Here is a 12,431-nt window from a genome sequence, read left to right on the forward strand (position 1 = left end):
ACCCGTCTGAATGCTCTCATGTCATTGAGAGCATTCTCTCACTCTTCATGTGAGAGAAAATCTGCTCACACAGATATGTAGAACCAAATACTGTCAATAAGGCCTCTGCAATGTTCTGAAGACAGTTAAACTCGTCAGGTAGTGACGTTCAGCAGGTGAAAATGCAGCTCCATGAACACGCACAGCTGTGGATTCCAGCTGTGTTCGTAGTTCTGCAAACTTTGACCCCCACAGACTGGAGCTTTTCAGTTCAATCAGCTGCATTTTGATTTCCTCTGTGTCCAGCCAGTTAATGCAAGACAAATCCAGCTTTTCATTAAAGCTTTCTGGTTTGATTAAAAAAGAAAACATTGGTCCATACACCTGAAAGTCCCTAAAACACATTATGAATTTTGTCTCGAGTCTATGGATGTATCCGTGTATTTCCGCGGTGCTGATGCTGCACTGAGCGAACAGCTCCTGAAGCATTTGAAGTGTCGGAATGTGGAAATTTTAACATCGCTTGAAAAAACTGCCAGCTAGCAACGTCCCTCTCACCAGTAAGCAAAGTTATCTGTAGCCAAATACAAGTTGAATCTGGTAGTTGGGGTTGTTAGCTATAATATCATCATTAATCGGAAGGTTGCCGGTTCGAGCCCCGGCTTGGACAGTCTCGGTTGTTGTGTCCTTGGGCAAGACACCCGTTGCCTACTGGTGGTGGTCAGAGGGCCCGGTGGCGCCAGTGTCCGGCAGCCTCGCCTCTGTCAGTGCCCCAGGGTGGCTGTGGCTACATTGTAGCTTGCCATCACCAGTGTGTGAATGTGTGTGTGAATGGGTGGATGACAGGTTGTGTAAAGCGCTTTGGGGTCCTTAGGGACTAGAAAAGCGCTATACAAATACAGGCCATTTACCATTTACCATTAAGAAGCAGCACAACAAATGTGTCTATGCAAGCCAATTTGCGATGTGCACCGCTGGCCCAGCCATTTATTTTTTAATGCACCTTCGCAGAATTCCCTGCGTGTCGTGCCCAGGGCTGGACTGGGACAAAAAATCGGCCCGGGCATTTTGACTAGAGACCAGCCCACCGGGTATTATAGGAAAAGCCATAAAGCCTTTGAATGAAAACAAACGCTGTTGTGACAGTGATGTACTGTATTGTTTCTATACTTTCTATACATTTTATATCAGATAAAAACTTTGGTTGTAAGATTCAGATAACTATTTATTAAAAGCTAGAAATTTGAAATGAGAATAAGAAAGAAAAGTATTTCTTTGTTCCCCCCTTTCCCAGGCTACCTGGCCCCCTGGCAACACTTTGCTAGACCCGCCTCTGCTGCACAGTTACCAGCCGTCAGCTACAAAGGATCCTGGTATTATTATTGGCTACGTTCACACTGCAGGCGAAAGCACATCAAATCCGACTTTTTTGACCCTATGCGACCCATATCCGATCATGACAGTGTGAACAGCACAAATCCGATATTTTCAAATCCAATCTGGGTCACTTTGTATGTGGTACTGAATCCGATACATATCTGATGTTTTAGAAAGCGACTACTGTTTCAATGGTCATGTCGCATTAAATCCGTCTTTTACGTCACTGACACAAGACAGACGCCAATTATCAGCGCCCAAGTAGACATCGTGAACGCTTCCTGGCCATCCAGTGAAACTGTTGGGAAGACAACGTTGGAGGAACATGAACATTTTATTTGTACTGTATAATCTACAGATTCTGACAGAAATCTGCAACTATCCTTTGAAGCACCGCTCCTCTCTAAAACTGCAGTAAGGATCATTATTAGGCCAAATGTAAATAACAAAATAACTTTATAACTTAAAGCAAAATTGGGAAATGTAAAGTCCGAAACAAGTCTTTATATTAAGGCCATCAGTCAAACAATACTGTTCGGTCTGGGTCTAAACAGAGCGCGTTGTGTGTGACGTCTTCTTTTGCGCATGCGGGCGCTTTGAGGGTTCACGCCAGAGCGCGTTGGCTGTCACATTTTATTTGTAGTGTGAACAAGCAGACAAAAAAATTGGATTTGAGCAAAAAATCGGAATTGAGCATTAAGACCTGCAGTGTGAACGTAGCCATTGTCTCTCAGAAACAGTTCATAAGTATGGCGTTATTTGTGTGCCACTATACTGATATCAGCTGATGTTCTTTCTGGCGCAAAGTGGGCGATAAACAAATCGCCACTCTGCGTTTCTCCGCCACTGCATCATTTGAGTTTTGAACAAAATGCATTCTGGGATATAGCATTTCGTCATTGCGAGCTGATTGGAGACCAAAACAGCCAATGAGATCAAGTCTCTGATTGGTTGGTTTTGTGGCACAAATATAACGGTGTACAGAAAGAAAAGGTCATACCGTCTTACCTGAAGTTCAGTTCACCTGATACTCGAAGCAGCGGCTGCCTGGGGTCTCTCCTCCTCCTGCCTCCCCTTTCCCTCATCCACCTGCTGGCCTCTGTGGAAGCTCCGCCATAGCCACCACCAAACAACTGAGTTACTTTTACACATCGGCCAGCATCTGGCCAATCCACCACCTTTCATTGTTTATACCGTTACAAAAACAATAAAAAAAAAACCCAAAACAAACAAACAAAAAAAACCCATCTCCCCATAAAAACGAAAAATCACCATCGCTGTTGTGCCAAAAAGTGATTTCCAATGTTTCTGTGTATTTTTTATGTGTAATATCTTTACGCATGTTGGTAAATAGACTTCGGTGAACAGGGTTTACAAAGGGGTTATATATAGAATTAAAAATTATCTGTTTTTCAAGTATCTTTATAACTCTGTGTTATTGTACTTACATTATAACCAATCCGGTCCTTTATCCCCACTTAAAATATTTTTACTGAACTATTGTAATATTTGCTGCCATTTCTGCTGTCCTCTTGGCCAACTTACTCTTAAAAAAGACTATTTTAATATTAATGAGATTTTTTAATTTTTTTTTTTTTGCATAAATAAAGGTTATATAAAAGTCACGGCCAAAAACAGATTTTTTTTGGCCGGCTTCTACCTTGTTACACGAATGTTGTTTGTGGCTCAAGATGACTTTATGTCATCCATGAGGGATGCATTTGACATATGTTTCACATATTATAGCCCAACGAGTTACTTATAGCAGTTTAAATATGAGCAATCAGTTTTTGGCAAATACCGGAAATCAGTTTTTGGCAGACAATCACTTTTTGGCACAACACCTGGCCAGTCCAGCTATGGTCGTGCCATCAGTTAACCCATCCCATCAGTCAGCAAGCCGACCCCTGGGCTACAGTGTTCCTCTTGTGAAAGCAAATATATTTGGCACAACAAAGTATTCAGACCATTATTATGCTTGTGGCAACTGCTGGACAGGACAAAACAAAAAAAAAGATTCCCTGACTAATACTGTCAGGGCCTACAGCTTCGCCTTGGTGTAGTCACTTGGTCAGTTGTCTCCTCACTTGGTCAGCCATCACAGTGAAGGGGAAACTTGAGAGGAAGGTAGGGGGTTCTGGGTACCCAAGCTCTGTGTGGAGGAGGGTTGAGGAGGTGTTAATATTGGCACTGTGTGAGGAGAGGCAACATGGGGGTCCACTACTGAACCTGTTGAAAAACAGCCGCTTGTCTGCGACTGTAAACTGATGGGAGATCAACATGCACGGCCAGCAACCACTGGTCTGCTTTCACTGCTCTGAGATTAGTCATTAGCCGCGACTGGTTGTGGAGAGCTAAGGAAGACAGGAAAAAAGACATGCTGTGGAAGAGATAACAAAGGAGTTTCCCCTTGCTAACCACCTTGGGCAACATATGTGATGTAGAGGAAATGTGTGGAAAAGTATAGTTTTAGTATATCAGCAAGGAAAACTTTAACGATGATGGAGACTCTAACCATTTCCAGTCTAATAAAAGATGCATGTTGAGCAGGTGCAGGTTGAGCAGCACTTTTAGATTTGCATCTTATAGAATATCTGAATGTAATACACTTAACTGTTTTGCCAAAATAATATCAGTTGAATTAAATGGCTTGACCATGATAAGTTTTCATTCATATTTGAATTCTCCCTTCAGGTATTAACAGTTAACTATGTCACATGATGATCAAGCCATTTAATGCAGCTGATATTTTTCTTACTAATCTTTTAATACACTTTTTTTTCAGAGGTCCTCACAGGAAGCATCAATATGCTTTAGTATGATGCTACTCAATTAAACAGTATTTCAAATGAGCTCAACCTTAAACTCTGCAAAAATAACATTAATCCGCTTAACACAGATGGGGAACATTTTTCTGCAGATGAACTACTTTTACTTTTGATAATTTATGCAAAAATCATCTCTGTTTGCCTTTCTGTTAAAGTCATTGCACGCCACTGTGATGGATATATGTCAGTTCTGAATGTTAGTTACAGATACCAGGGAGAAAAGAATGACAAGACCCTCTGCCACATGATCAAAACTTTACTTCACGCCTCAGTCCCAGAGATTCCATATACACAGTCCAGACTTGTATTGCCAACAGAATTAAAGCAGGTATAACATCTTCTCATGCTTAACCCTGTTTTTCTCATGCATAAAAACCAGGCATAATGCCAACAAATTGGAACCAAAGATTAAAGACTTCATTTACATTTTGCTTGCCAAGATAAAAATAAAGATGTCTTTATGGGAAATGATTCGATTATGTACAATTCAAAGCATAAACAAACTAAAACACCAATATATAATAGAATGATTAAAGCATGGCCATTATCACACCATAAGGAGTAGGCAAGCATTTGAGCGATATATGTTCACGTTCAGCTCTTCACTTTATCCGCAGTCATAATGAATATAGATTAGGAGTCTCACATTATCACAGTAAGGGTATTCAAACAAGTCCAATTTAATCTTTTTTTTTCTTTAGCCAATAGGCAAGGGGTACAGATTTTTGTACATGTTGTGTTTCCTCTACAGATTCAATGTTTCTCTGATATACTTTACCATGCAATGTGAACCAAATAGGATATTGTCAGTTCAAGAGTAATATACCCATGGAAAGCCAGGAGTAGTGTATTAGGTGTATCAGGTGAAAGTGTCTGAAACTGGACTTGTTGGAATAAGGATTCTCAGCTTCAGACAGCAGTTTCATTAGGGACTAACCAGGGAGCAGCAGACGTATCCATAGCACCATGGCAGTAATGCTCCTGTATGACAATAAGATAAATGGAAGCCCAGGTAGTCAGTTCAATAAGCTGTCCTTGGAAAAAAAAATGTATGTATGTATATAGTAAATGAACTGAAAGAAGTCAATGTGGCATCACAGTCTAATATGGAATAAGGTGAAAACCTTTGAGGCATAGCTGGTCCAAAGACTGATTATTCACAAATACTTGGAGATAAGCGTCTTTGTATTATCTAGCAAGGGCCACCTTCTCTCTAGAATTTGCTTTCCCCTTAGCTGTACTAGCTGTTTTTGGCCTGGTCCTAGCGGGCATGGTGGTAGAAGAGGACTGAGTGGTGGCTTCTTGCGAGGCGCTGCGTCGCATGATGGTTGTAGTCCTGGGTGGCAGCATGGGGACAGTTGGGGCTCGTACCGAGAGGGGCTGCCTAGATGAACATACTCTCTGAGGGGAGGGACTGTCAGTCCTACAGTGGGATGAGCTAAGGCTGCGTCTGGTTCCAAACAAGACTCGTAGGGGCATTCGAGGGCTGCCAGATGGAGCAGGGACAGTTGAGGGACGGGGACATGTTAAGGAGGACCCAGGAGAAATAGGCCTAAATTTTGGGGGGGTAACTAGAGTGCTTAGTCCAATTTTCTGATTCCTGTGAAGAGAACATAAAAATGTGAAAAATTATTTTACTTTAAAAATATGTATCAAACTGCTTAAATTGTTGTGGGTACACTATAAGAAAGAAACTAAATCATACCCATTATTTAAGCGAGGAGTAGGAGCAGCACTACCAAGCCCGCCTGAAGACCGCTTTATGGGGGTAACTGGCCTGGGGATCTTGCTCCTGCACTCTTTGAAGCCTTGCTCTTCAGTTGTTTTAAGACGAGAGCTCCACCTGGACTCATCTGATGTATGCGTGTCTTCCTCTGAGCCTGCAGTGGACAGGGTTTCTGACGGTCTTCGACGCTCATCGTCCCCCGAAGACAGCGATGATGATGTACCAGAAAGCATTCTCCTCCTCATCCAGCGAGTGTGTTGCTTCTGGACTAGCAGGTGGGCCAAATCCAGCTGCCTGGCGCGATGCTGAAGCCGGACCCGAGCCGAGAGAGATAAGGACTGCTCTGAGCCTGAATCCTCCTCCATAGAAATGAGCACTGGAATTCGGCTTCGGATTCTGGGCTTGATGGCAGAGAGTACTTTTGATTCTGCTGTCTGAAGTTTGGCAGGGTCTTCACTTGGTGGTGGTTGTTTTGTAAGTTCCTGTGACCGATCTTTATGTATGTCAGTTGGTGACATTGCTTCTGGAACAGGCTCCAAAGACTGGGCCAGCTCAGTAGATGGACCATTCTCAGTTTTGGGGTATTTGTCTATTTGAGTTTGGTCTTCCACTGAGTCCTTTGGATACTCTTCTATCATTGGTGCTCCCTCCACCTTCTTATGGGTGTCAGCATCTATATCGGATTTATTCATGATGGGAAAGACTTCCCGGTCACCCTCCTTGGAAGACATAACATTGAGGTGTGATGTCTCGGCAATATGAATGAAAGTACGCTCAACTTTGGTGAAGGGGGGTGAACCAGGAGCAATGGGTGTGGAAGGCCTCAGGTCTGATCTGAGAGCTGGGGACAAACGGCCAGTCTCTGAAGGTTCAGGCTGTATTGCATCCCCAACTAGAAGGCGGTCATTACGGGATGTTAGAGCACATGGTGTAGCCAACTCACCATCCAGAACGTGATCGCCGCCAGAAGGAGACTTGCGAGTGTCTCCTGGGGAGAATAGAACAAGGGTTTTGGATGCATCCTCTAGGTCTGGGTCTGCATCAGCAGCGGAGGCATGCTCCTTCTGGCCCCTCTGGTCCTCAGCCATCAGTGTTGAAGGCGCAGCATCCTGGCTACGTTCAGTACTCTTCTGACTCACCTCACTGTTGGACTCACTCTTTGTAACGTCGTCATCCTTTGGCCCTGGGGTTTCTGGAACTTCTTCGTCTGGTGTGGCAAAACTCCGCCGCTGAGGCAAAGTACCAGTCAGCATGACAGTTAGAAAGTCAGCCCTCTTGGCCTGCAGCTGAGGAAGGATGTGAAAATGCTCTTTCTCGTCACTCTGGCCTTTTGTCCGATAGTCTGGAGAGGGAGGCGACAAACCACTCTGCTCTGAAGGCGATAACACCTAGAAGCAATGCAATAACATTGTGTATTACCGATGAGTCAACTCAAAGACTTCACCCAGCTCTGTACAGAAATATCATAAAAGGCCTTTACTAGTGAAACATTTTTAGCAGTTTTAACAATGCATGAGCACAATGTCAAGCACTCATTAGAAGCTTATTTAATATTAACATACGTAGCCTTTAAAACAATATCAGGGTGGAATGGGAGAACAGTCACAATAAGTGTCTCAGCCTATAAATGAGAAAAAAGAAAATCTGATGGCAAAAACTTCCGGTGTGATGACACTAAAAACTCGTTCATTGACGATTTTTCTAGAGTTAAATACACAAATGAGTGGGGAAGGAATTACAGGAGGACATAGTCCGTCTCTAAAGTAGCACGCATGAAGCCAGCCTCAAGCTGCGCAGACGAGGCTTTAACACGGTGACACCAGCAGCGGCGTTGGAGGAAGACGCTGCAGTATTTCGCCTGCTCAAGATACTACGATGGCAATGGGTGGCCCGCCCCCAGCAACAGAACCGACCCTCGACAGCGCAGAGAGTAAAAGAAAGGCAGAGGGAGTTTCAAAGACGTGAAGATAATTGATATAGATGATATAAGGCCATTCTTATATCACGTGTGACGTCACAGTCTCTTCAACTCATTAGAACAGAGGAGCGGCACCAGCAGCAGGAGTAAAGATGTTGGACAGTTAGGATGGAGGCAGTTTTACAGCTTGCCAAACAGGCAAAAATTAACCAGAAGCAATTCTAAAAAGATGAGTTTTCAGTTGTTTTTTTAAAAGCCACTACAGTCCACAGTTTTTAGGCTCAGAGGGAGACAGTTCCACAGTCTAGGGGCCACAGTGGCAAAAGCTCTGTCACCCTTAGTTCTCATCTTAGTGTGATGCATAGCAAGTAAGCCCTGATCAGATGATCTCGGTGACCTGCTAGGGACATAGGGCTATAGAAGATCAGGAATGTAAGCTGGTGCCAGTCCATGCAAAGCTCTAAAAGTCAAAACCAGGATCTTAAAATGGAAGCCAGTGTAAATGACATAGCAACAATGTCGCATGTGAATATTTAGAGGACTTGGTCAGAAGCCTAGCTGCAGCGTTTTGCACAACCTGCAGATGTTCCACATGTGCAGACACATAAACAGTGAGTTACAATAGTGTATATTGTAGATCAATACAATAGATGCATACAACTGGGTGGCTGTAGCTCAGGAGGTAGAGCAGGTCACCTACTGATCAGAAGGTCGGTGGTTCGATCCCTGGCTCCTCCAGTCTGCATGTCAAGTATCCTTGGGCAAGATACTAACCCCAACTTGCTCTCTGATGCATCGGAGTATGAATGTGTGAATGTTGTTAGAAAGCACTAAGTGTAGATAAAGTGCTTGTGAGAATTTGGGTGAATGAGGCATGTTGTATAGAGTGCTTTGAGTACTCTGTGAGAGTAGGAAAGCGCTATAATCAGTCCATTTACAAGCAATGTGTCATAAGCCAGTGGCTAGAATTAAAATAAATGGAAACTTGACAGACAGCTTTGAGCTCACCTGAGCAGGGGTTTCAACCTTAAATGGCACAGCTGGCTCTGACATTTCATTGGAGGGCCACTTTACTGTTCAAGTAGTACAAAAAACCGAATAAACAAACAAACTAGAAAACACCCAAAAATGTAGTGGGTTTTTTTTGGTTTGTTTTTTTCAATTTCAAATATTGTATAACAAAATAAAACTGCAAATGTGAACACAATTTTTTTCTCACTCTTAACTAACTGAAGCATTTCATTGAACTACCAAATAAACAAATTACTATTCTCTTTCTGGCCAGACACAAGTGCACGCATTAGTTTTTGACTGCTAGTGAAAACTGTTTTCTTTACAAATAACTCTCTCAAATAACACAGCCAATCCCTCAACATGTTTCTACTCTCTGCTCATGTTACCTTCATATTAAATAAGTTTTTGCTTTTAAAATAACTTATTTTAACATTGCACTCAACAACGGACAAATCCTCCCTAACAAAAAACATAACTTCAAGGGCCAAATTGTGTAGTCCAAGTATGGGTTGGTGTTTGAGGACCCTGCTCCAGAGCAACACGTCAGGGGTGCTGTTTAAGCCCCTCCCTATTGACATTATTTATTGAGCCTCTGGCTCAATATATAACAAAGCGATGAGTTGAAAGGGGTTAGCAGTGGAAGAACAAAGTGTAGGTCTCTTCGTAGATGATGTAATAATATACCTCTAAAACCCAGATCATACATTCTTAAAGCTCTGGACTATTCTAGAAGAGTTTGGAGGAAAATGTAATATTTCTAAGACTCAAATATTGTGCATAAACTACAAACCCATTGAATTTATCAGACATAAATACAAACTTAAATGGGATTCAGAAAATTAAAAATATTAGGAATCTAACTAAACACAATATATGAGACCATTTACAGTAGGATTACGAAAGGATTTAACAAAATGGACACCCTTAGTTATGGATCTCAATTCAAGAATAGAGGTAATACCCAGATTGTTGTATTTATTCCTTTCACTACCAATTCATATCCCTGATGCTCAATTTGCCAAATGGAACAAACAAATGAGTAGATTTATTTAGAAGGGGTAAAAACCGAGGGTAAAACTGAAAACTCTCCAACTAGAAAAGGGAAGAGGAGGACTGACTATTCCAAGAGAGTATTATCAGATAGCCCAGCTGACATGCACTGGAAACATATTGAGCTCAATGATGGAGTGAGTTGCCCTCAGACAAAATGTACACACATTTCAGGGACCAAAATCCCATTGTTGCAACAACATTAAAGGTCTGGTGGGATCTGGTAATCAAATACAAAATCGAAGGAGATTGTAAAATGCTGATTTGGCCCTCACATTCTCCAGAATTCAGAACTGGTCAACTGGATAACACATTCACGAAATGGAGAGACGGTGAAATCACAGCAGTATGTACGTTAACAGACGGGAAAGTGTTTAAGTCCTTCAAAAAGAAGAGTTTGAGCTGGATAATTCTGACTTATTTAGGTATCTTCATTTGAGACACTGAGAGCAGAAACTCTGTCTCTCAAGAGGGCATTGAGCTAATAGAAATGGTTACTGTGGAAGAAGAAGTTACCGTCAAAGGTTGTGTCAAAAATGTAAAAATGCTTCCAAAAATGTAACAGAAATTATTCATTGTGGATAACACAAAAATGGGAATCAGAACTGAAGATTAACCTTTCAGGGGATAAGCTGCCTGTTACAACACACTTCTACTTGCTGTGGACAATGGAGAGAATCTGGCTGGAAAAATTTGACAAGATTTTTTTTAATCACACCTCACGTCACAAGTAAACAGTTGTGAATCCCACAGCAATGGTGGAGACTGCAGTCATATCAGTGCGAATCACTAACATTTTTTGGAAATGTGAAAAGGTTCAACTTTTCTGGGAATTGTCAAAATACCTGAGGATATCTTAAGTTATAAAATACCTAATGATCTACAGATTTTGTACTTAGGCCTACTACCCGCAGAAGTAATTCACGGTGAGGACCTTTACCTGTTCAAACTGATGCCTGTACAAACATTATTACAAGAAACTGGCTTTAAAGTGATCCTTTGCGATTGAAACAATGGCGAGACGTCATGGAGCAAATTTCCACAATGAAAAAAACAACTTATTGCTTAAGTAGTGCTGTCAGCGTTAATCTCGTTAAAATCTCATTAAAGTGACATTAACACCATAACACAGCAAATCTCTGTTAGCGAGTTGACACGGATCGCCCCGTGCGTCAATGCGTTATCGTGGTTAGCTCGTTAACACTGTGCAGCCCCACGTTAACTCGCTAACAGAGATTTGCCGCGTTAATGTGGTAATGGCGTTAACGTCATTTTAACGAGATTAACACTGACAGGTGATGTCTTTTTCAGGGAAGGCTTTACATATTACAGCAACACAATGTTAAGGTAAACAGTGCATCTATTACAACAGCTTTGTAGTAGAAGAGGCCAGCTGTTTAACTGACCTGCATGCAGTCCACGCCTTTCACCACCTAAAAACATTGGGATCATCACAAAACAAAAAAAAATACAAGGGGAAGCTAAAAGCTTGTAATGGGCTCTCCCTAAGAAGCAAAGACAGCATAAACTGGTACATTTTTCCCAAAACCCATTTTAATGTCATTTTGGTTGAACACAAGCTTTTCAAGATTGTCTAGATTACATAAATTGATATAAAAGGCACAAAAATGCATTGCAGAGTTCATCCTTAGATAGCACACAGTTTGATATTCAGGTGATTTTTCAAGTGTTTCCCTCGTTCAATCTTTAACATACAGCTTGGACATACATACTGAACCCCGGTTATTATCATGCTTATTAGAGGTTAAATGAAAATTGATTTCTCTTAATTGCTTTCTACATTTCTATATATATCTGTACAGGGTTATTTTTTGGATTTACAAAAGTTTAAAATACATGCTTTACCTGTAAATTATACAAGCAATGCTGTACAATCATATAGTGATAGAAAAAAATGCTTACATATATTGTACATGTGAAAGACACTCACGGATCATCACACTGAACAAATATTGTGAGCATTCAGTCATCTTTTCCTTATCTACAATCTGCTGAGACTACAAAACTGATGAAGGAGCATTCAGGTACAATTTAATATTCTTTTTTTTGCTCTGTTGCTGCTATAGTCAAATTAAAGATGGGTGCCTTGAAGCATAGTTCAGAGCAAAAACTAGAAGCAAAGGGTTACGTTTAAGCCTAGGAAAAGTTTCTGTCTCCTACAACAACAAAAATGTCCTAATTCAAATGCTGACTTAAATTAATTAGTTAATTAATTTTAGTAGCAATAGTTTATAGTATTCTATTGCATACTTTTTTCCCTCTGATCACTAGGTGGGAAAAAGCATATTCCACCAACCAGTTGGTGAATGTTTGCTGGCTATTACCAGCTGAAATTGGTCACAAAGAGCACCAATTTCTGCACCAAAAAACTCAGATTGCTGCAGTTACCCATAGTTTGCATGGAATATGCAGATTTGTCTTCAAACTCTTGCTAGCTAGCTACCAAGCAGTAGAACAGTTGCAGTGAAATTGGAAAAAGTGCAAAGCAAACGAAAAACTTAAACTGTTCAACTTCAAA

General features: G+C 41.4%; 1 protein-coding gene across 2 annotated transcripts in view; it reads right to left on the reverse strand.

Annotated features, from left to right (window-relative positions):
* Positions 1–4,425: 4,425 nt before the first annotated feature.
* The window catches only part of ttbk1a (tau tubulin kinase 1a), a 52,523-nt gene continuing 44,517 nt past the window's right edge, over positions 4,426–12,431 (reverse strand). For both annotated transcript variants that reach the window (XM_026171994.2, XM_026171995.2), the window contains 2 exons: positions 5,890–7,298; positions 4,426–5,784 (listed from right to left, as the gene is read on the reverse strand). In XM_026171994.2, the coding sequence (XP_026027779.1) occupies positions 5,373–5,784; positions 5,890–7,298 (1,821 nt within the window). In that variant the 3' untranslated portion in view covers positions 4,426–5,372. The remainder of the gene's footprint in view (positions 5,785–5,889; positions 7,299–12,431) is intronic.

The sequence above is a fragment of the Astatotilapia calliptera genome, chromosome 6 (genome assembly GCF_964374335.1).
Source record: "Astatotilapia calliptera chromosome 6, fAstCal68.1, whole genome shotgun sequence".
Taxonomy (NCBI): domain Eukaryota; kingdom Metazoa; phylum Chordata; class Actinopteri; order Cichliformes; family Cichlidae; genus Astatotilapia; species Astatotilapia calliptera.